Source organism: Hippopotamus amphibius, chromosome 2 (assembly GCF_030028045.1).
Source record: "Hippopotamus amphibius kiboko isolate mHipAmp2 chromosome 2, mHipAmp2.hap2, whole genome shotgun sequence".
Classification (NCBI taxonomy): domain Eukaryota; kingdom Metazoa; phylum Chordata; class Mammalia; order Artiodactyla; family Hippopotamidae; genus Hippopotamus; species Hippopotamus amphibius.
This window is the reverse complement of record NC_080187.1, coordinates 203,579,403-203,604,769: the sequence shown is the minus strand read 5'-3', so window position 1 is coordinate 203,604,769 and position 25,367 is coordinate 203,579,403. Positions and strand designations below refer to the sequence as shown.

The window sequence follows — 25,367 nt, the reverse complement described above, 5'->3', positions numbered from 1 at the left end:
CCTTTTCTTGTGTTTCCTACTTAGAGAAGTTCCTTTAGCACTTGTTGTAAGGCTGGTTTGGTGGTGCTGAATTCTCTTAACTTTTGCTTGTCTGGAAAGCTTTTGATTTCTCTGTTGAATCTGAATGAGATTCTTGCTGGGTAGAGTATTCTTGGCTGTAGGTTTCTCTCTTTCAGGACTTTCAGTATATCCTGCCATTCCCTTCTGGCCTGCAGAGTTTCTGTAGAAAGGTCAGCTGTTATCCTGATGGGTTTTCCCTTATATGTTGTTTGCTGCTTTTCTCTTGCTGCTTTTAATATTTTTTCTTTGTGTTTAATTGTTGTTAGTTTGATTAATATGTGTCTTGGTGTATTTCTCCTTGGGTTTATTCTGTATGGGACTCTCTGTGCTTCTTGGACTTGGTGAATTATTTCCTTTCCCATGTTGGGGAAGTTTTCCACTATAACCTCTTCAAATATTTTCTCAGACCCTTTCTTTTTTTCTTCTTCTTCTGGGATGCCTATAATTCGAATGTTGGTATGTTTAAGGTTATCACTGAGATCTCTGAGGCTGTCTTCTAGTCTTTTTATTTTTTTTTTCTTTTTCCTGCTCTGTGGCGTTTATTTCTCCCATTCTATCTTCCAACTCACTTATTCGTTCTTCTGCCTCAGTCATTCTGCTGGTTATAGCATCTAGAGTATTTTTAATTTCAGTTATTTTGTTATCCATTGCTGTTTGTTTTTCTGAGTTCTTATGAACTGTTTCTTGTACTTTCTCTATTTTGTTATCGAGATTTTGTATCATTTTTACTATCATTACTCTAAATTCTTTTTCAGGCATTTTTCCTATTTCCTCCTCATTTATTTGGTCTTGTGGGGTTTTTTCCTGCTCCTTTGCCTGCATGGGGTTTCTTTGTTTCCTCATGGTTGTCCAAGCTTTTGGGGTTGCTTGTCCTGGTGATAGAGGTGTTTATAGAAGACTGTCCAAGCCTCAGACTAATGTCCAAGTATTGGATTAAACGAATATTCAGTCTAGGAAACACATACATGTATATGACACACAATTATTGAATCCGTTAGGACATAAGGCTCTAGAAAGACCTGACAGAACCCCAGTGTGCTATCAGATATTCAAAGAGAAACCCAGCAGAAATTGACAACTGAAACAGAACAAATCAGAGACAAAAGCAAAAGCAAACAAACAACAAATAACACCCTACACATACAAACATCAATCCAGGGAGATTTTGTAAGGTAGGATCAAATATAGAAATGAGCTGGAGTACCACCAGAGAGAATGGAGATTCTCAGAATGTAATTAGACAACTGTACTAAGGACTAAGATAAAGACAAAAGCCTAATATTAATACCAAGGCAGTGCATCATCTGGAGAATAGAGCAAGGAGTCTGAGCAGACCAATAGTGTTGCTTATAAGTATGTTAAGATAAAATACACTTAAAATGGCTGGAAGAAAGGGGAACAGAAGAGCGTAATGTGGTTGGAAATATGCAAAGAAAAAGAAAGGAATAGAAGTGTATAAAAGAAAGGGATGAAAGGAAAGTATGAAAGATATTTTGTCCGTACTACCAAAAACTTAGCTAGATATAGAAGTATATAAAAAGGCAAAAAAAAAAAAAAAAAAAAAAGAATAAAAAATATCCTTAAAAAATTATGTTGTAAAACTTGTAGATCCCTTAGGGCTAAGATCATATTTAATAAATCAAAAAAAAAAAAAAAGAGAGAGAGAGAAAGAAAAAAAGAAAAAAAATCCAGAACTGATCCCAGAATGGACCAGTTCAGTAGGTATTGATACTACTATTTCTGTTTCCTTAGCGTCTCAGCTGTAAGTGTCCTTCTCCTTGCCTTTTTTTTTTTTTTTTTTTTTTGCGTTATTCTGTGACCAGCAGAGGTTCCTTTATTGTTCGTCTGTAAGCCTCGGTGTGTGGGGAGGGAGAGGGTACAATAGTGGCTCCTTCTCCTGGGAGTGAGTGAGCAGTGGCGCACTGTTGTTTCAGTCAGGCTTGGAGGTGCCTGTTGCAGAGGGCGCTGGTGGCTCAGGTGTACACAGAAAGTCTTAGAGTTGGGCCTCTCTCGGGGTTTTTTCTTTTTGATGCTGGTTTTTTTTTTTTCTCTCGGCAGCCTCCCTGCTGCTTGCGTTGCAAGGAGTTTTAATCTAGCCCCGCCCGAGCGCCTGAGGGTGCTTGTTATCCCTGAGCGCCTTAGGTGGCCCGCAGGGCGTCTCTCCGCTGCCTGTTGCAGAGGCACCGAAAGAGAGGGAGAGGCTATGCGCGCGGCTCCTCCCCCCCGCCCGTGAGCCTGCAGCCTCCAGCCGCCATCATGGCCGGGCAGCTCTCAGGGACCGGCACTCCTCTCCTCGGACCTCCTCCCTCCTGTCCTCTCGGTCCGTCACCCTACCGGCAACAATGTTTCTCCCCCTGAACCAGCTCTCCGGTTCCCACGCTCCCGCTCCTGGACCCTCCGTTCAGCCGCGGATCGATCTCTTGGTCCGGGAACGCTGAGCTGCGCTGCGGACCCTCCGTATGTTTCTCACTCCCTCCCGTCTGCCACAGCTCCGCCGCTTCACCCTCTTTGAGCCTTCGTAGATGCCTCCCTACCGGCTATGTCTGGCTCCCCGTGGTCCTTTCTGGTGTCGGAGGCCATCTGCTGGTGTTCAGCTGGTTCTCTGTGGGAATTACTGCGTCCTTCCGTGCATTCCCAATGCATCTGTGGCGAGGGATGCACTCCACGTCTCTCTGCTTCGCCGCCAGCTTTTTCTCCTCCCTCATTCTGTTTCATATTAGGTTTTATACACATTTTAAAGTTTATTTTTGGTCTCATATAGATATATTTTACTGTGAAAAATAAAGCATACTAATCTATGCTAGGAGAATAAAGAAGTGAAATGTTATTTTGTATGGAGTATAAACTAATCAGCAAATTTTTTTTTTTACCAGTTACATTTATGACTACTGAAAATGGATTAAGCTTGACAGATGATAGTTACGGCTGAGATGTAACTGGGACCATCAATGATTTTGTGGCAGATATTGACCTGTTCCCCTGTTATTTAGTGTCTGGTTGTCAAGGATAACTTAGTTTAAACTGAGTTGTTGTTAATCAAACGTATTCTCTTTACTGCGGAATTCAGCTCTTTAACTTCTCTTTTGGATTATTTCACTTTTTGGTACACACAGAAGCTTACAGTATGTTACCAATTCCCTACCAATTTAAAATATTTTAAATTTAAAATGGGAAAATTATTTACTTATTCAGGGAATGAGAAGATAGAGTCTCAGTTACTTACCCCCTTTATTCCCTTTATCCTTTCGTTTTCCGCTGTTGAGTTATTTGTCCATGTTTCACTGAAAAGTGGGTATATGCAAGGAGCAGCAGATAATTAAGCCAGGATTTGTCGAGAAAGAGGATGAAATGAGTTTTGAGGACTTTCTAATTTTATTTATATTCTGTCCCCCAACCATGTTCACAATTAGCAAGTCAACAATATGTGTAAATTATGGAATAGGATTGTTAAATTTTATTTTTGAGTGTGGAAGTATCTTCCTTTCAGGGAACTTTTCGTTTAAAAAATCTGCTGTCCTAGTGGCTCCTTACCTTATAAATTTGGAGGACATTGCTCAGGAGAACTTCACTTGAAACCTTAACTGAATCACTCACAAAATGTAACTTCGTCAGAAAGTTATCAGTAGGTGTGGAAAGTATATAAATTAATAGACTATATTAACCAAATAATGTTGAGAATCGTTTCAGAAGGAACTAGCTTTACTGACTGCTTTGAATTTAATGTAGTGTTAAAAATTAACCATTGTTCTTACCTGACTACACCTGAAAGTGAAGAGAGCAATTATTCTTTTTTTTTTTAAATTTATTTGTTTATTCTGTTTATTTATTTGTTGGCTGCATTGGGTCTTCGTTGCTGCACATGGGCTTTCTCTAGTTGCTGTGAGCGGGGGCTACTCTTCATTGTGGTGCGCAGGCTCCTCATTGTAGTGGCTTCTCTTGTTGTGGAGCACGGGCCCTAGGTGCGTGAGCTTCAATAGTTGTGGCACATGGGCTCAGTAGTTGTGGCTCACGGGCTCTAGAGCACAGGCTCAATAGTTGTGGCGCACAGGCTTAGTTGCTCCGTGACATGTGGATTCTTCCCAGGGCAGGGCTCAAACCCGTGTCCCCTGCATTGGCAGGTGAATTCTTTACCACTGTGCCACCTAGGAAGTCCAAGAGCAGTTATTCTTTAATTAAATGTTTCGATTTTTATTTTTCAGGTCATTCGATCTGGGCAAAAATTAAGGAAAAAGTGTGGTGACACAGGCGAGAAACGTGGAGGCTGGTTTAGTGGGTTTTGGGGTAAGAAGGAATCTAAGAAAAAAGATGAAGAATCTTTGATTCCTGAAAGTAAGTTCTGAGACAGATAATATATTGTACACTGATAAGGAAAAAATGTGTAAAATATGTTTTAGCCAGTTAGTTGAATTTTATTTCATAGTATTTTTGAAATAAAAATAGCTCAGTATAGTAAACATATAAGCAAATATATCAAGATGGAACGTTTCTGTCTTTAACTGAAATAAAACTTTGTATTTTTGAGAAAAATTATTTGTGTGAAATTTTAAAAGTTGAGATTCAGAAATCTCACATGTAGCATTCCTTATTGTTACTTTTTGTGTAGATATTTAATTAGATGTTTCACTTAATTTTAAAAATACTTAGGGAATTATAAAATTGTTATGTGACACCTGAATTCCCTTAATGGTATCTCTCTGCATTTTCTTGACCTGTTTAGCAAGTCAAATTAGTGTATTAGAGGAAGTTACTTTGCTGCTTTTGCTTTTAGCATTTGTGTCTGTTGATTTTAGGCCACTTGTTAGTTTGTTTTGATTTTTTTCATTATATCTGTAAGACTGAAGCAATTGATTTCTTAAAATATTGTCTTTTTGTAGCTATTGATGACCTTATGACACCAGAGGAAAAAGATAAGCTCTTCACGGCTATTGGTTATAGTGAGAGCACCCACAACCTAACTTTACCCAAGCAGGTAATTATTTAGGTGGTTTCATTCTTCTGTATTATCTTGAATTAGGTTAACAAGTTATTGATTTTTAAAGGTACTAATAAAAATATGTTACAAAAAAAAAAAACAACAGCAAATGTTACAATTTGTTTCTGCTCCACAGTTTGTTGAATGTTTTAGTCAGACCTTACTAATTAAAACTGTCTCCAACTTCAGATTTAGTTGCTTTAGTGAGTGTGAGAATAACCTGATAAAAATAGTTATTATAGAGGTAAATTAAGTCTTTTAAAAATTTTATCTTAAAATTGTGTGTGTGTGAAATGTAACTCATGTATAAAAGAGTGAGCAAAACCAAAATGTATTGCTCATTTGATTTGTCATAAAGAACAGCTGTGTAATTACTGTCGCGGTTCCCTAGATATATCTTGCTAATTTTCATTGCTGTACAGGTATTTTCATTTGAAAATACCACAACTTATTTATTCATGATTTTGTTGATGGGCATTTGGGTTGTGTTTGTTTTTTGGTGGTTATACTGCTGTTAACTTCTTGTAAATGTCTTTTAGTTGGCATATGAGGTTTTCTGCTCAGTATATCCTTAGGAGTGGAATTGCTGTATCATAGGGTATGAGTATATTTAACTTTAATAGATTCTGCTAAATGCTTTTCCAATCTGGAAAACATTTGCATCAGTAGTATATGAAGATTCTTGTTCTACATCTTTACGAACTCTTACCATTATCAGACTTTTAAATTTATCCATGCTAAATGGTGAATATGTAGTATTTCATTGTGGTTTTAATTTGCGTTTCCTGGATGACTGAAGAAGGTTTTCACTCTTGTATCTTTGTAGGCCTGATAGATATCTTCTTTCCTGAAGTGGCTTTGCGTCTCTTGTTCGTTATTGAGTTGTCTTTCTTACTGGCTTGTGGGAGTCTTTTATGTATTTGTTACATTAAATTACATTACATCCCTAGAAATTATTCATCTTGTAACTGGAAGTTTGTACCTTTGACTACCTTCACCAGTTTCCTCCACATCTTGCTCCCTGTTTCTGGCAACCACCAATCCATTCTCTGTTTCTATGAGTCTGGTCTTTTTAGATTCCACATACAAGTGAGACCATATGGTATTTGTCTTTCTCTGTTTGACTTACTTCACTTAGCATAATGTCCTCAGGCTACATCCATATTGTCGCAGGATTTCTTTCCTTTTTTTATGGCTAAATAATATTCCATTGTGTATATCCACACCACATTTTTATTTCTTTCATCCATCGATGGATACTTATATTGTTACAGTATCTTGGCTGTTGTGAAGAATGCTGCAGTCAACATGGGAGTGCACATATCTCTTTGGGTTATTAGTTTCATTTCCTTCAGATGAATATCCAGAAGTGGAATTGCTGGATCATATTGTACTTCTGTGTTTAATTTTTTGATGAATCTCCTCACTGGTTTTTATAGTGACTATACCAATTTGCATTCCCACTCATAGTGTACAAGGGTAAGAATGTAAATTGGTACAGAATAATAGCGATTCTGACAGGTGTGAGGCGATATCTCATTGTGGTTTCTTTTTTTTTTTCTGAAGAGAATTGGCAGTGTATTTCCCTCCATATGAAGTTATTGCTTAATCTTTTTAAATTGAAGTATAGTTGATTTACAGTATTATACTAGTTTCAGGTTACACCATAGTGATTCAGTACTTTTATAGATTATGATCCATTTAAAGTTCTTACTAAATAATGACTATATTTCCTCGTGACATATAATATATCCTTGTTGCTTATTATTTTATATATAATAGTTTGTACCTTTTAATTCCAAACCCCTTTTGTGCCCCTTCCCCTTTCCCTTGCCCATCTGGTAACTACTAGTTTGTTCTCTATATCTGTTGATGGACATTTAGGTTGATTCTATATCTAGGCTATTGTACGTAATACGGCTGTGAACATTGGGGTGCAAGTATCTTTTTGCATTAGTGTTTTCGTTTTCTTCAGATATACATCCAGGAGTGGAATTGCTGTATCATATGGTAATTCTACTTTTAGCTTTTTGAGGAACAGCTATACTGTTTTCCACCATGGCTGCACCAATTTACATTCCCACCAATAGCGTAGAAAGGTTCCCTTTTTTCCACACCCTCTTCAGTATTTGTTTTTTGTAGACTTTTTGATGATAGCCATTTTGACAGGCATGAGGTGATGTCTCGTAGTTTTGACTTGCGTTTCTCTGATGATTAGCCATGTGGAACTTTTTTTCATGTGTCTTTTGGCCATTTGTGTATCTTCATTGAAAAAAGTGTCTATTCAGGTATTCTTCCCATTTTTTAATCGTGTTGTTTGTCTTTTGATATTGAGTTGTGTGCATTGTTTATCTAGTTTGGATATTAACCCCTTATGGGTCATATCATTTGAAAATATTTTCTCCCATATGGTAGGTTGCCTTTTCATTTTGCTGATGGTTTCCTTTGCTGTGCAAAAGCTTTTAAATTTAATTAGGTCCCGTTTTGTTTATTTTTGCTTTTGTTTCTTTTGCCTTAAGAGACGTATCAAAAAAATTATTGCTATGAGTCGTGTCAGAGAATATTCTGCCTGTGTTCTGTTCTGTGAGTTTTATGGTTTCAGCTCTTACATTTAGGTCTTCAATCCATTTTGAGTTTATTTTTGTATGTGGGGTGAGGAAATGTTCTAATTTCATTCTTTTACGTGTGCTGTCTAGTTTTCTCAGCATCACTTATTGAAGACTGTCTTTTCTCTATTGTATATTCTTTCCTCCTTTGTCGTAGATTAACTGACCATAAGTGTGTGGGCTTATTTCTGGGCTCTCTATTCTGTTGATCTCTGTGTCTGTTTTTATGCAGGTACCATACTGTTTTGATTACTGTACCTTTGTAGTATACTGTGAAGTCAGGTAGTATGATACCTCCAGCTTTATTCTTTTTTCTCAAGATTGCTTTTGTAATTTGAAGTCTTGTATGGCTTCATATAAAATTTAGAATTATTTGTTCTAGATCTGTGAGGAATATCAAGGGTAATTTGATAGGAATGGCATTAAATCTGTAGATTGCTTTGGGTAGTATGGCCATTTTAACAATATTAATTATTCCAATTTAAGAACATGAGTTATCTTTCCATTTCTTTGTATCACCTTCAGTTTCCATTATCAGTGTTTTATAATATTCAGAGTATAGGTCTTTCACCTCCTTGGTTAAGTTTATTCCTAGCTATTTTATTCTTTTTGATGTGATTTTAAATGGAATTGTTACCTTGCATTCTCTTATCATTCATTACTAGTGTATAAAAAAGCAACAGATTTCTTTTTTTTTGCTAATTATATTCCTTTTATTTTTAATTATTTACTTTTTTAAGCTCTTTATTGGAATATAATTGCTTTACACTCTTGTACCAGCTTTTGAGGTACACCAAAGTCAATCAGCTGTGTTTATACATATATCTCCATATCCCCTCCCTCCTGCAACTCCCTCCCACTCTCCCTGTCCTGGCCCTCTAAGGCATCACCTATCATCAAGTTGATCTCCCTTTGTTATACAGCAACTTTGCACTAGCTATCTATTTTACAGTTGGTAGTGTATATATCTCTCTCTCTCACTTCGTCCCAGCTTCCCCTTTGCCCCCCGCCCCCCCCCCCCCCCCACCTTATGTCCTTCAGTCCATTCTCTGCATCTGCATCCCTATTCTTGCCCTGTCACTGGGTTCATCAGTACCATTTTTTTTTTTTTTTTTTTTAGATTCTGTATATATGAGTTAGCATGCAGTATTTGTTTTTCTCTTTCTGGCTTACTTCACTCTGTATGACAGACTCTAGGTCTATCCACCTCATTACATATAGCTCCATTTCATTTCTTTTTATGGCTGAGTAATATTCCATTGTATATATATGCCACATCTTCTTTATCCATTCATCTGCTGATGGGCATTTAGGTTGCTTCCATGTCCTGGCTCTTGTAAATAGTGCTGCAGTGAACGTTATGGTACATGTTTCTTTTTGGATTATGGTTTTCTGAGGGTATATGCTGAGGAGTGGGATTGCTGGGTCATATGGTAGTTCCATTTTTAGTTTTTTAAGGAATCTCCAAACTGTTTTCCATAGTGGCTGTATCAGTTTGCATTCCCACCAACAGTGCAGGAGAGTTCCCTTTTCTCCACACCCTCTCCAACATTTATTGTTTCTAGATTTTTTGATGATGGCCATTCTGATCGGTGTGAGGTGATACCTCATTGTGGCTTTGACTTGCATTTCTCTAATGATTAGTGATGTTGAACATCTTTTCATGTGTGTGTTGGCCATCTGTATGTCTTCTTTGGAGAAATGTCTATTCAGGTCTTCTGCCCATTTGTGGATTGGGTTATTTGCTTTTTTGGTATGAAGCTGCCTGAGCTGCTTGTATATTTTGGAGATGAATCCTTTGTCCATTGCTTTGTTGGCAAGTATTCTCCCATTCTGAGGGTTGTCTTCTTGTCTTGCAACAGATTTCTGTTTATTAATCTTCTATCCTGCAACTTTACTGAATTCATATATTAGTTCTAAGAGTTTTTTAGGTAGAGGCTTTAGGGTTTTCTATGTATAGTGTAAAGTCATCTGAAAATAGTGATAGTTTTACTTCTTCCCTTCCAATTTGGGCACCTTTTAGTTCTTTTTCTCATCTGATGGCTGTGGTTAGGACTTCAAATGGTATGTTAAATAGAAGTGGTGAGAGTGGGCATTTTTGTCTTGTTCCTGATTTCAGAGGAAAAGCTTTTAGCTTTTTGACATTGAGTATGATGTTAAGCTGTGGGTTTGTCATAAATGCCCTTTATTATGTTGAGATATGTACCCATTGTACCAACTGTGATGAGAGTTTTTGTCATGAATGGATGTTGAATTTTGTCAAATATTTTTTCTGTATCTATTGAGATGATCACATGATTCTTATCCTTCCTTTTGTTAATGTGGTGTATCACATTGATTGATTTGTGAATATTGAACCATCCTTACATCCTTGGAGTAAATCCTACTTGATCATGGTGTATGATACTTTTTATATATTGTTGAATTTGACTTGCTGATATATTGTTGAGGACTTTTGTGATTATACTTACCAGAGATATTGGCCTGTAGTTTTCTTTTTTTGTGGTGTCTTTGTCTGGTTTTGGTATCAGGGAAATTTTTTTAATTTCTCTTAGTTTTGAAGGTAATAAAAATGAAATTTGATAAAATATTTTGTGGCCTAAAGATTCAATTCAGCAGCTTTCACTAAAGCAAATTAATTCAGACCAATCCTCTACCTCAAAAACTGAACAAAATACAAAGAACATCTGCTTGATGACTTTGGAGAGTTAATAAGACATTGAGAGAAAAATCCTGCCCCGAAAATTGATAGGTCAAGACTAGAGGTAGAACAGATAACCAGAGAGGTGATTGTCATCAAACCACACCAGAAGAGGGGAAGTAAGGAGCAAAGAGTCTATGAAATAGAGTCAGGAAACAACAAAAGGTAAATAATATATCCTTATCTATCAGTAGTTATTTTATTTTTTTAAAGTTGATGTTGCAGTCTTTTTTTAAATGAATTAATTTTTATTTATTTATTTATTGGCTGTGTTGGGTCTTTGTTGCTGTGCATGGGCTTTCTCTAATTGCAGAGAGTGGAGGCTACTCTTCATTGTGGTACACAGGCTTCTCATTGCTGTGGCTTCTCTTGTTGCAGAGCATGGTCTCTAGGTGTGCGGGCTTCAGTAGTTGTGGCACATGGGCTTAGTTGCTCTGTGGCATGTGGGATCTTTCTGGACCAGGGCTTGAACCCATGTCGCCTGCATTGGCAGGTGGATTCTTAACCACTGCGCCACCAGGGAAGCCCTCTCAGTAGTTACTTTAAATGCAAATGAATTAAATTCTCCAATCAAAAGACAGAGACTGGCAGAATGGATTTTTTTTTTTTTAAAGATACAGTGATATGCTGCCTACAAGAGTCTCACTTTAGCTTTAAGGCCACACACAGACTGAGAGTGAAGGGATGGAAAAAGATATTTCAAGCAAAAATTAACCGAAAAAAGGCAGGGTAGCTGTACTTATGTCAGAAAAAAATAGACTTTAGGTTAAAAATGGTCAGAAGAGACAAAGAAGGTCATTATATAATGATAAAGGGAGCAGTCCATCAAGAAGTGTAACAGTTGTAAATACATTATATACCCACTGGAGCACATAAATGTATAAATTGAATACTAACAGAACCCAAACAAATAGACAGGGACTTCCCTGGTATTGCAGTGGTTAAGAATCCGCCTGCCAATGCAGGGGACATGGGTTCGATCCCTGGTCCAGGAAGATCCCACATGCTGCAGAGCAACTAAGCCCGTGTGCCACAACTACTGAGCCTGTGCTCTAGAGCCCGTGAACCACAACGACTGAGCCCATGTGCACAGCTACTGAAGCCCACGCACCTAGAGCCTACGCTCCACAACACAAGAAGCCATCGCAATGAGATGCCCACACGCCGCAACTAGAGAAAGCCCACCTGCAGCAACAAAGACCCAATGCAGCCAATAAATAGATAGGTAGATAGATAGATAGATAGATAGATAGATAGATAGATAGATAAAAAGAAGTTCCTTAAAAAAAAAGAAAGAAATAGAAATATGGTAGTAGTTGGGGACTTCAATACTCCATTCTCAACAGGAGAGAGATCATCCAGACAGAATCAATAAAGAAACAATGGATCTGAATAACACTACAGGCCAGATGGACCTAACAGAAATACAGAGAACATTCCACCACATAGCAGAAGAATAACTATTCTTCTGGAATACATGGAATATTTTCTAGGATAGATCATACATTGGACCAAAAAAAAAGTCTCAGAATATTCAAGAAAATACACATTATATCAAGTATCTTTTCCAACCACAATGAAATGAAACCAGAAATCAATAATTTAAGAAAACTACAAAATTTAGAAATACATGGAAACTAAACAGCACACTCCTGAACACACTCCTTGGTCAAGGAAGAAATCAAAAGGGAAAATAAAAAGTATCATGAGACAAACAAAAATGGGAACACAACATACCAAACTTACTGGATGCAGCAAAAGCAGTTTTAAGAGGAATGTTTATAGTGATAAATGCCTACATCAAGAAAAAAGAAAGATCTCAAGTAAACAACGTAACTTTACACCTCAAAGAGCTGTGAAAGAACAAACTAGGATTTGTCTGAATTCATTTGCTTTAGTGAAAGCTGCTGAATTGAATCTTTAGGTTGCAAAATATTTTATCACATTTCATGTTTATTACCTTTAAAACTAAGAGAAATTAAAAAAATTTTTGAGTCTTTTATAAATGTCCTATTTGAGCAAGCAACTTTGTATTGAGTTTTTAATGTTCTTTTTTTACAGTGAACATTTTGATGCAAAAACCTACTGTGTTGTTTTTTTAGGTCATTTTTTAGATCATTTTATGATGTAACTAATTTAAATATGAAAAAATTATTAAAGTAATTTCTTAAAATTTAACCATTTTCATTCATTCTTTCATTTAGTATGTTGCATATATAGTGGCACTGAGGTTAGTAAGCACCTCTGTTACAATAAGAGAAAACAGAAATGTTCCAGAAATACTGAAAATTCAGGTAATTGGCCTTGGCACCCAAGTATCGCAGCGTCCAGGAGCACAGGCACTTAAGTAAGTTTTAAAAAGTTATTTTAATTTTTATTTTAAGTATGACTTTAGGCAAAAAAAATATAGTGTTACTTAACATAAAAAAATGATTAATAGTAGTTCATCTCTAATTTCTTTTTACTTTTGTGTGTGAAGATAGTCCTTTTATATTTGCGTTTGTTTTGTTATGGAACTGTATGAGGAGGTCATCATTTGTAATCCCCTTCCTTCTTTCCTTCACAAATATTTTTTGCATACTATATTTAATTCATAGATTTGTTACTATGAAGGCTCTGCGTAGGAACAATAACATTCTGTTTTCAAGGTGTTTATGCTGTAGTTCACAAGAGAAGAAACACAGAAAGTTAATTTAAGATCCGTATAATATTTCAGAGCTCACAAGAAGGTGCTGTAATGTTAAATGCCTTAGAGTTAACGCTGCACAAGCTCAGTTGTGGAAGAGAATAACTTGGGTTCAGAGAATTGGGACTTAGGCTAACTGAATGGAAAGGACTAGCACATGCAGGGATGAGGGGGGAGAGTGTTCAGGGTGGCATGAAATAGGGAGATGAGTTCCATGAGTTAAGTATAGCGTGTTCATGCAACAGTGCTACAGTGTCCTGAAGTTACCTAAAGCGGATTTTTCATGAGGATGAGGAGAACAAAAAAATAAACCAAATCAGGAAAAGAAAACCATCCCAGATTGTATGCATAATTAAATGCCAGGGTAAGGAGTTTGGACTTCAACTCTGAGTGATGGGAATGGTCCTGACTCTCAAAGTAGTTTTTTTTTAAAGGGACATTTATATTTTAACATAGTATATTACAGAGGCTCTTATTTGTAATGTTGCTTTTTCCTTCATTGGATTGTAGGGTGGAAGCAAAATTAGAACACTGGTATATAACAGGCCTGAGACAGCAAGATATTATACCATCACTTGTGGCTTCAATTGGTGATACTGCATCATCCTTGCTTAAAATTGAATTTGAAACCAATCCAGAGAATAGTACTGCTGACCAGACTCTGGTTGTTCAGTCTCAGCCTGTGGAGGTCATCTACGATGCTGTGAGTGCAAGGAGAAAGTGAATCTTTATTATGCCTCTGACGTATGGTTTTCTTGTTTATCCTTTTTCATATTTAACCTTTATTTACTTAGCAGCTCAGTTTACTGATACTTTTTTCTTGTTTAAATAGCAGTACATGTTTAGCAGTTAGTTTTGATGTTTCACATGCTACAGATTTATTCCTACTGTAAGGTATATTACCTATGCTTATGTTAAGTCTTTAAGAAATGTAATGTACCCTTAAAGAAGCCTGTGCTCATTATACCAACTAACTACTTGCAGATAATTACACACCAGCTTCCTACCCCAGTTTCTTTTTGCTTATTCTCCCTTTCTCCTCAATGTTTGGAACCAATTTAAAGAACCTTAGGAGTAAATGGAAGAATTTTAGATACTGTTCACATGAGAAAAAAGCGTTGCCATTTCTGAGTTATTGAAAATGCTGGTTCCAGTTCTATATCTGTAGCTTCATCTTTATTCAGACTCTCTTAACTCATCTTGAGCTAGCCAGCAGGGTGGGTGTGGTTCATTACTCATTCCATCACTTGTAGGTTAGTCCCACTATGTAATTGAGATCCCTGATTTATTTTTATAGTACAGTTTAGAAGTAAATTCACAGTGTGGGTGGAAGGCAGAACTTATTGTATTCTACGACTTTTTTTAAATTGTGGTAACATATATATAATCTACCATCTTAGGCATTTTTTAAGTGTATAATTCAGTGAGGTTGAGTATATTTATACTGTTGTACATCCAATCCCCAGAACTCATTCTTTCTTGCGAGAAGATTTTTAAGCTCAAATTTTGGGTATAGGTAAGGACTGGACAGCTTTCTCATTTCCTCTCTAAACTTCAAAGCACAGGGGAATCCAATTGCAGTATTGGAGTTTCACCTTGTAATCTGGAGGCTAAGACTGGAAGTCATGCCCCATTGCTACATCAACATGGTACCATAGAACATATAACGTCACCTTAATGATGTGCACACATTTGTTGCCTTTCCAATAAGCTTAAGTGGGCTATACTTTTTTTCAGATTTTCTTTCATTCCAGAGCGAGACGTAGTAGGGTAGATTATCTTTGGAGGTGTACCGCCTCGGTTCAGAGATCTGAGTTGATTAAACTGAAAACTTTAAAATTTATAATATAGAAAGTACTGTGTATAACTTGCTTATATTTTAAATAATTTTACAGAAAACCATCAATGCAGTGGTTGAATTCTTTCAGTCAAACAGAGGATTAGATCTTGAGCAAATAACATCAGCTACATTGATGAAGCTGGAAGAAATTAAAGAGAAAACAGCTACAGGTAAAGAATTTGCATAAGCATCGTCATCTAAACTCTCAAATTTTTTTCTGTTCTGATTTAAATACTATATTTAAAATAGTATAGGTAGCTTTTGTCAAATACACCTGCCAAACTGGGTGAGAAAGAGAATAATATGGGCACAGATGGTTCTGTCTGCTGTTACCTTCAGGAACCTGTGCTGCAGAGTGAGCCTGAGATGGAAAACATCCCTGTCTCAGTTCTTAAGGGACTGTTCACTATGCCGTGTGTGAATCGAGTTTTAAAGATACATACTTTTGTGCATCATGGCCTCTAAACTCAGGCCACCTGTATCTGGTTACTTAACTAAAGAAATAATGAATTTTTCTATCTCTGGTTAGAACACTAGCGTGTTGGTTTTATTGTACTATAAGGTATGACTGTTTCCCATTGACCATATGCAGTTTCATCTTACACACTGAATGGAGAAATGGGCGAGAAGAACTCCTCCAACATACTTGTCAAGTGATATTCTTATTCTCGACGTTAATAATATGATAACATTTTTCAGTTTAACTGTATAATCTTTCATCATTTCTTTTTCTTCTTTTAGGACTTACACATATTATTGAAACCCGGAAAGTCCTTGATTTAAGAATAAATCTGAAACCTTCTTACCTAATAGTTCCACAGACAGGTTTCCACCATGAAAAGTCAGATCTTCTCATCTTAGATTTTGGTACATTTCGGGTAAGTGTATATGCATTTCTGTCTGCCCATTTTTGCTCAGCCCAGTAGCTGACTGTCTGACAGTTTGCTGTTTTTCCCTCAGGGTTCATTTAAACTAAACCTAAACTTACTTCTTGTTAGCATTTTGTCAAGACTAGCTTCGATTGTGTAGTTTATATGTATTTTACGACTATTAAAAAAAAAAACCTAATATTTTCTGAAATGATGGATGATCTGACATTGAGGACTGGATTACTGCTGTCTTTTCCTAATTGGAGAGGAACATTCCTAGTTTTCAAGCACTCCTAGGTTTCCAGAATCTAATTACATAGTTTTCTCTGTTTATTCATATATCTTAAGAATCGAAAAATATACAGATATGAATATATGTTTGTTAAATCACTTACAGCAACTAAGTAGAATAGGAGAACTCCAAGGGCTTGGGTGTTGAACCTCCTAGAAATCCAATCTTCTGAGAAAAAGTAAAGATTTCAAAAAATAAAGTCCTGAACTGATCCTTGTTTCCTTTGGGAAGAGGGAAAGAAAGTTGATATTGGAGCTGAATTCTAATGGCCTAATTATTCTAGTTACATAGTGGGGCGAGGAAGGAATAAAACCTTCTGTTTAGGGTGAAGGTTTCATGGTGAAGAGTTTAGGGTAGCTAGTAGGGGAGCTTGAACCACAAGTGGTGACAACTCCTGAGAGCCAGGAAGAGTTGCATGTCTAGACAGATTATTTGAGGTAGATGACTGTGTAACTCATCTCATAATTAATTTAAATGTGCTGAGCACCTATTAGCCAAACATAATAGAGCCGTATGCAGAAATAGTATATTCCTAATAAAATATTTGCTAGGAAATTAAGCAAAATGTGACTTCATTAAGGGCAGAGTTTTAATTTTATTTAGGCTTTAAGAAAACACAACTAAAGTATGTTGATATCTGGATTTTTCTGTTAAAAATTTGAAAGTTTTTCTCCATTTTAGCTTAACAGTAAAGATCAAGGTTTGCAGAAGACTAGTAGTTCATCTCTGGAAGAAATAATGGATAAGGCATATGACAAGTTTGATGTTGAAATAAAAAGTGTGCAACTACTCTTTGCAAGAGCAGGTAAACTGTTGCTCAGTTTTCAGGATCTTGAAATTATGTTGAGTAGCTTCGGTAAATAGATATGTATGTTTGTGTGTATATCAACCCTGATAACATTTTGAACACATACATTGTTGGTCACTTAAGAGAACCAAATAGGAGCCCATCAGTGAAAATCTTTGTCACAATTACAGATAGAGATGAGTCTGTTCATCTTAGGGTACTTAGTACCATTTGAATCCAAGTCCAGTCATTGCCTGTTTTTTTTGTTTGTTTGTTTTAATGTGACATAAAACTGCCCAGGACACAAAATAGAAGTTGCAGTTGGCTCATGTTCCTCTGTCGCAGTGTGTTTGGGATGTCTCAATGTTGTTTCCCTTGGTGCCTTTATTTTTAAATATTTTACTATCGGTCGAGCCTTTATTTGAATAGTATTACATTTTCTGCTTTTGTAGATACCTGGGAGGTATGGATCTAGCCTTTAAACCCTACATGTAGTGATTTTAATTATTTTCCAAAAGCTTTGGTGTTTTCAACTGCTTAAATGAAGATTGTTGATTCTCTGTATTTCTTTAGCTTCTAGAAGCAATAAATATTTGCAAAATATCCTTAAGTACATCACTCTGTGCTAGGGCACTGGCGGAAGGGACATAGTTTCCGTGTGTAGTATACTATAGTGTCAGTGATGAGGTTTATTAAGATGTAAATATATAATGCTCTACTTAGTTTTATAGATTGAGCCTATTAATTCCTTGAAGAGAAGTACCTATACAGACCACTAAAGCTGCCTTTTCTTTTGTATGTACTTAATAGTAATTGCTTGAATTATAAGCAATAAAAGGTAAACTCATTGCTGTCAGTTAAGATCTGTGTAGGGTTCTGTTGGTTATTGGAAGTCTGTCTTTGGAAGCTTCTTATCTGGAAGAGAAGTGACCACCATAGTTTTTTGTCATAAAATCTTGTTTGATAAAACTCATTTTTGCTTTAGAATTATTGCACTTAGGACCCCCAGAAGCCTCTTTTTTTTTTTGTCTTTTTTTCCTATTTTTTCATTTTTTCACAGCAACCCCCCAACCTTGATCTCTAATTCTGGAATCAAGGCAGTAAATTCCTAGGTCTTTTCCCTGTTTGCTTTAAAATGTAAAATGTTATTTTTTAAAAAAAAATTCACCAAATCTTTAGAATTATTTTTATATCATAGTCTTTGCCTTTTGTCAATCTGTATTAAAAAATATAGGTCATTTAGCTTGTATGTTGAAGGAAGTAAAAGTCGGTATTATTGAATATATTTATTAATTATTTTCTAATAGGTTAGTTTTCCATAGAACATCTGATAATCTAAAAATAATTATTTAATAAATAAATACTCGTCATTCAATTAAAAAAATTTTTTTAAGATGAAAACTGGAAAAAGTGTCGATTTCAACATCCATCAACTATGCATATATTGCAACCCATGGATATTCATGTTGAGTTGGCCAAGGCAATGGTGGAAAAAGACATTAGGATGGCCAGGTAATGTATGAGTTTCCTTTACATTATGAAATCAACAAAACGAATTATATGTGCATCAGTTACTGAATTTTAAGCAAGCAAAGCTAGATTTCTGAAGGGTAGAAAAAAATGCTTATCTTATGGCAGAAATACATTTTTAAGAAAATGTTTATTTGAATTGTGTATCACCTCTCTCATTTCAGAAGTATTTGGGCTTTTACATTTTCTAAAAGTTGCTTATCCCTGCTTTTGAATGGATCGAATTCAAGGTTCAGTGTTGAAAAATAGTCTTTAAGAACTACAGGCTCTTTTTTTTTTTGAAAAAGGAAGCAATAGTTTAATTTCACAAGCTGTTTAGATTATTGGATTAGCAATTAACATTTTTTTTAATTATTTTTTTGGGGGTACACCAGCTTCAATCATCTGTTTTTATACACATATCCCCGTATTCCCTCCCTTCCTTGACTCCCCCCCACCTCGAGTCCCCCCCACCCTCCCCGCCCCAGTCCTCTAAGGCATCTTCCATCCTCGAGTTGGACTCCCTTTGTTATACAACAACTTCCCACTGACTATTTTACAGTTGGTAGTATATATATGTCTGTGCTACTCTCTCACTTCGTCTCAGTTTCCCCTTCACCCCCCTGCCCCCTCCCATACCTCGAGTTCTCCAGTCCATTCTCTGTATCTGCATCCTTGTTCTTGTCACTGAGTTCATCAGTACCATTTTTAGATTCCGTATATGTGAGTTAGCATACAATATTTGTCCTTCTCTTTCTGACTTACTTCACTCTGTATGACAGATTGTAGTTCTATCCACCTCATTACATATAGCTCCATCTAATTCCTTTTTATAGCTGAGTAATATTCCATTGTATATATATGCCACATCTTCTTTATCCATTCATTTGTTGATGGGCATTTAGGTTGCTTCCATGTCCTGGGTATTGTAAATAGTGCTGCAATAAACATTATGGTACAAGTTTCTTTTGGGATTATGGTTTTCTTTGGGTATATGCCCAGGAGTGGGATGACTGGATCATATGGTAGTTCTATTTGTAGTTTTTTAAGGAACCTCCAAATTGTTTTCCATAGTGGCTGTACCAACTTACATTCCCACCAACAGTGCAGGAGAGTTCCCTTTTCTCCACACCTTCTCCAACATTTGTGGTTTCCAGATTTTGTGATGATGGCCATTCTGATCGGTGTGAGGTGATACCTCATTGTGGCTTTGACTTGCATTTCTCTGATGATGAGTGATGTTGAGCATCTTTTCATGTGTGTGTTGGCCATCTGTATGTCTTCTTTGGAGAAATGTCTATTCAGGTCTTCTGCCCATTTGTGGATTGGGTTATTTGCTTTTTTGGTATGAAGCTGCCTGAGCTGCTTGTATATTTTGGAGGTTAATCCTTTGTCCGTTGTTTCATAGGCAATTATTTTTTCCCATTCTGAGGGTACTGGCACAAAAATAGAAAGGAAGATCAATGGAATAGAATAGAGAACTCAGAAGTAAGCCCAAACACATATGGGCACCTTATCTTTGACAAAGGAGGCACGAGTATACAATGGAAAAAAGACAGCCTCTTCAATAAGTGGTGCTGGGAAAATTGGACAGCAACATGTAAAAGAATGAAATTAGAGCACTTCCTAACACCATACACAAAAATAAACTCCAAATGGATGAAAGACCTACATGTAAGGCCAGACACTATAAAACTCCTAGAGGAAAACATAGGCAGAACACTCTATGACATCCATCAAAGCAACATCCTTTTTGACCCACCTCCAAGAATCATGGAAATAAAATCAAGAAAAAACAAATGGGACCTCATGAAACTTAAAAGCTTTTGCACAGCGAAAGAAACCATAAACAATACAGGCTCTTTTGATTACAAAACCATATAAAATCTTGAGAATAATATAAGGGAATGGAAAGTAGAAACTGAATTTTGAATTCAAGTAGATTAATTACGAAATATTTTTGCTGCTTTTTTTAAAAACAGCCTTATTGAAGTATTATTGGCATTTAGTAAGCTACATTTGTTTAAAGTGTACATTTTGATGAGTTTTGACGTAAGTGTTTACCTGTGAAACCATCACCACAGTCAAGGTAGTGAGCACATCATCCTCAGAAGTCCTTGTGCCCCTTTGTATTCTCTCCCTCACATCCCTACCTGCTAACTCTGCTCCCCTCAATCCCCAGGCAACACTGATCTGCTTTCTGACACTACAGTTTTGTTAGAGTTTTCCAGAATTTTATATAAGTAAAATCATACAGTTTCAATTCCTTTTTTTTTTTTGACTTCTTGCATTCAGTATAATTGATCTGAGATTTATTCATGTTGTATCAGTAGTTCATTGATACTCTTTTATCAGTTGGATGTTAAATCAACCATACATTACTAGATAAACTCTTTTAGTAGTAATGTATTATTCTTTTAAAATATTGGATTTGGCTTGCTAAAATTTTGTTATAAAGTTTCAAAACCTTACATCTGTTTATGAGGGATATCGATCCATGCTTTTATTTTCGTGTTTTGGCATCAGTGTATCAGGCTTCATGGAGAGAAGTTGTGTGGAATTGGTATTTTTCCTCTTTGTATGTTTGATAGAATTTGCCAGTGAAGGCGCCTGGGCCTGGAGTTTTCTTCTTTGGGGCAGGGTTTTTAACTACAAATTAATTTTCTTTAACTTAAATTCAGTTTCTTTAATAGATATAGGGCTGTTCAGATTATCTATTTTTTTGCATTGCAAAGAAAAGCTTTGTCTTTCATGTCTTAGTTGTTGAGTTTATTGTCATCAAATTGCTCATAATATTTCCATCTCACCTTTTTAATACATGTAGAATTTGTAGTGATGCTGTTTCCCTCACTCTTGATGTTAGTAACTTGTTCCTTTTCTCTTTTTCTTCTGTTCAGTCTGATTAGAGGTTTATCAATTTTGTTGATCTGAAAGAATCAGCTTTTGGTTTCAATTATTTTCTATATTGTATTTGTTTTTTATTTTGTTGATTTTCACTGTCACATATAATATTGCTTTTTTTGGTTTGCTTACTTTGGTTTTCATTTGTTTTACTTTCCCAATTTCTTAAGATGGAAGCTGAGACCATTGAGTTGAGATTTTTCTTTTCCAATACAGGCATTTAGTGCTTTAAATTTCCCTTGAAATGCTGCTTTACTGTACCCTACACATGTTGAAACTCTTCAGTCAGTAAATTGGGTGTTTGTAGAACTTTAGTCATTTTTTCCCACCTTTCAACTTTCCTTTGTTGACTGATGTCCAGTGTCTTTGAAACAGTTGTTTTACATATTTTGTCCATTTGTTTAGTTATTTTAGGTGGGAGGGTTTATGCAGTCGCTCTATTTGGGATGATTTTAGTTTTATGTCATGTTTCAGAAATGATAAGGAAGCATCTCATATTTTTTAGTGTTTTTCAGTTTACAGAGTACTTGCGCAGAAAGTTCAATCCTTTGAGGTAGGAACAGCCAACTGGTCTTGTTTGAACATTAATGATTACATTATACAGCAAAGTCATTCTTCGTTTACTAGATAGGCATCTGTCAACTTGAGCTCTTCACAGCTTAGTGGAAGTCAAAGATAAACAACCTGAAAGAGTTTTATGAGCATCAGATAGCTGCCACGAAGTTACTGAGACAGGCAAACTCAGGCAGTTAGGTAGAATAGGGAAGCAGGAGAGAAGCAGATGCTGAAAAGTAAGCACCCGATGAAAGCACAGCATGTTTCAGCTATGAGTAAAACAGATGCCCTTCTCATGGAGCTTGTGTTTCAACCAGAGGAGACATAAAATAAACAAGTATACATATGCTATGTCAGGTGCTGACAAATGCTATAAAAGGAAATTAAAGGGAGGTGAGGGGATAGATAACGATGAGGTAGATACCCTTTGGTGTTTAGAATGAGAAATTTTTGATACCAGGAAGTAAATTATGTATAGTGTTTTAAGTTTTAAAACATAGACAATTTATGTTTGAAAATATCTTCCTAAAAATTAGTTAACTTAAGGTTTGGCTGCTTAAGGAGGATACAAAACTTGGCTTATGTAGAACTTCCCATTTCCAGATAATATTGAGGCATTAATGTAATTCGATTAAAACATATCCAAAGTAACTTTGACCCCACAATGTAGTCTCTTCTCCATTCCCTTCCCCCCTCCATAGTGTAGAGAAGCTGGACCTTGAAACCTTATGGTTGAATTCACTATGTTTTTAGATTTAAAGTATCCGGAGGGCTTCCTCTGATGCACGTGAAAATTTCTGACCAGAAGATGAAAGATGTGCTATCTTTGATTAACAGTATACCCTTGCCACAGAAATCATCTGCACAGTCTCCGGAGAGACAGGTAAATGGAGAAAATAAAAATGCTAAATATCTCTACATTTGTGTATGTGGTGAATAGGATGAGTTCTTTTCATCTTTTTGTGAGCTCTTTCATTTTTCAGTTTTGTTTAGGGCCAGTTTCACTTATTTGGTACATTTTTGAGGTTTAATGTGGTTGATTCTGTACAGACCTGCATATTGCATTGAATAAATAAAGACTGTAGCCTATTTTTTTGCTGTTTTGGAGTGGTGGTAGAAAGTGTTGTAGGAAATAGTGGAAAAAAAGATATGTAAGTGAAAGGAAAAGTATTTTTCAAATTTAGGAAATGTGTTTTAAATAAAACTAGATATAGGAATCTTCTTTAAAATGTTGTGAAGCAAAATGATCATTATAAAATTTTCTTACGTGTTAGACTTAAAAGTTCTAGATCACTTTACTTGGAACTGATCTTTATAGCATAAAATAAATGTTGGATTTCCACTTACTTGGAAATGAAATTTGAGAGAGCCAGCTAATGTTGATACCATTTTCCAGGAACCTGTGAAAAAGATGTATAGTTAATATTGTAATAGACAGCAACTGAATGACACACAGTGATAGGTAAACTTACCTACTAGAGTTGTACATAGTTCTGCCCTTGTAAATGCAGGTGGTAGTCTTAATAATAAGTAAACTTTAGCCAACCATTAGTTAGTTAATTGCATAAAGTGCTTTGTTGGAAGAGTTGTGTCCTGTGTATGTGTCCTTCTATCTTTCTCTATCTTCTGTTACTTTTTCAGGATTTCTCTCATTTAGGTACATTTAACCCTGCTAAATTAGTATGTTTAGAAAACTTTTTGTATTGTTTGCTAGGTATCCTCAATTCCTATTATACCAGCTAGGACAAAAGACCTACTTGGTACACCACTGTTGCTAGATGGAGTGGAGTCAGGTAAGGAAAGTAAAATGTTCTTTATTAAACCACACCTATAAATTATTATATAGAGATAAAATTTTCAGAAAGTAAAGAAACTGTGAAAGTGTTATACTAATTTACTGCTTTTGTTTTTAATTGTGTTACTAACCAACAGTGAGACTTTGAGTCATTTATTTTTGTTTAAATCCAAGTTTCTTTGTTTGAATGTATTTTTGTGATTGACTGTGTTTTAAGATTCTAAATAAGGTACTTTTTTTGCCCCAATCTCTACTTGATTCTTTTCACTGTCTCTGGTCTGATTTTTTTTTTTAATAACTCATCTTTGCTAGTTTTTTTAATATTTATTTATTTATTGCCTGTGTTGGGTCTTCGATGCTGCATGCAGGCTTTCTCTAGTTGTGGCGAGTGGGGGCTACTCTTTGTTGAGGTGTACAGGCTTCTCAGTGTGGTGGCTTCTTTTGTTGTGGAGCACAGCCTCCAGGCATGTGGTATCGTCCCAGACCAGGGATCAAACCCGTGTCCCATGCATTGGCAGGTGTATTCTTTTTTTTTTTTTTTAAGGCTCTTTATTGGAATATAATTGCTTTACACTCTTGTACCAGTTTTTGAGGCACACCATAGTCAATCAGCTGTATTTATACACATATTCCCATATTCCCTCCCTCCCTCGACAGCCCCCCACCCTCCCCATCCCAGCCCTCTAAGGCATCATCCATCATTGATCTCCCTTTGTTATACAACAACTTCCCACCGGGTATCTATTTTACAGTTGGTAGTATATATATGTCTGTGCTACTCTCTCACTTCGTCCCAGCTTCCCCTTCGCCACCCCGCCCCCCCAACCTCGTGTCCTCCAGTTCGTTCTCTGCATCTGCATCCTTATTCTTGTCACTGGGTTCATCACTACCATTTTTTTTTTTTTTTTTAGATTCTGTATATGTGAGTTAGCATACAATGTTTGTTTCTCTCTTTCTGGCTTACTTCACTCTCTATGACAGACTCTAGGTCTATCCACCTCATTACATATAGCTCCATGTCATTCCTTTTTATATCCATTGTATATATATGCCACATCTTCTTTATCCATTCATTTATTGATGGGCATTTAGGTTGCTTCCATGTCCTGGGTATTAGTATTGTAAATAGTGGTGCAATAAACATTACGGTACATGTTTCTTTTTGCATTATGGTTTTCTCAGGGTATATGCCCAGGAGTGGGATTCCTGGATCATATGGTAGTTCTATTTGTAGTTTTTTAAGGAACCTCCAAACTGTTTTCCATAGTGGCTATACCAACTTACATTCCCACCAACAGTATAGGAGAGTTCCCTTTTCTCCACACACTCTCTAACATTTGTTGTTTCTAGATTTTTTGATGATGGCCATTCTGACTGGTGTGAGGTGGTACCTCATTGTGGCTTTGACTTGCATTTCTCTAATGATTAGTGATGTTGAGCATCTTTTCATGTGTTTGTTGGCCATCTGTATGTCTTCTTTGGAGAAATGTCTATTCAGGTCTTCTGCCCATTTGTGGATTGGGTTATTTGCTTTTTTGGTATGAAGCTGCATGAGCTGCTTGTATATTTTGGAGATTAATCCTTTGTCTGTTGCTTCATTGGCAAGTATTTTCTCCCATTCTGAGGGTTGCCTTCTTGTCTTGTTTATGGTTTCTTTTGCTGTGCAAAAGCTTTTAAGTTTCATTAGGTCCCATTTGTTTATTCTTGATTTTATTTCCATGATTCTAGGAGGTGGGTCAAAAAGGATCTTGCTTTGATGTATGTCATAGAGTGTCCTACCTATGTTTTCCTCTA

The 25,367-nt window shown here is 36.2% G+C and overlaps 1 protein-coding gene across 3 annotated transcripts in view; it reads left to right on the top strand.

Annotated features, from left to right (window-relative positions):
* VPS13C (vacuolar protein sorting 13 homolog C) overlaps positions 1–25,367 on the top strand; it is a 186,053-nt gene that overhangs the window by 54,752 nt on the left and 105,934 nt on the right. For 2 of the 3 annotated variants that reach the window (XM_057722664.1, XM_057722666.1), the window contains exons 15-24: positions 4,260–4,389; positions 4,935–5,029; positions 12,544–12,686; positions 13,536–13,728; positions 14,921–15,035; positions 15,607–15,743; positions 16,708–16,831; positions 18,208–18,325; positions 22,532–22,661; positions 23,493–23,571. In XM_057722664.1, coding sequence (XP_057578647.1) covers positions 4,260–4,389; positions 4,935–5,029; positions 12,544–12,686; positions 13,536–13,728; positions 14,921–15,035; positions 15,607–15,743; positions 16,708–16,831; positions 18,208–18,325; positions 22,532–22,661; positions 23,493–23,571 — 1,264 coding nt within the window. Of the gene's footprint in view, positions 1–3,601; positions 3,687–4,259; positions 4,390–4,934; positions 5,030–12,543; positions 12,687–13,535; positions 13,729–14,920; positions 15,036–15,606; positions 15,744–16,707; positions 16,832–18,207; positions 18,326–22,531; positions 22,662–23,492; positions 23,572–25,367 lie in introns of those variants that run through there. The other variant, XM_057722667.1, reaches the window with a different exon arrangement.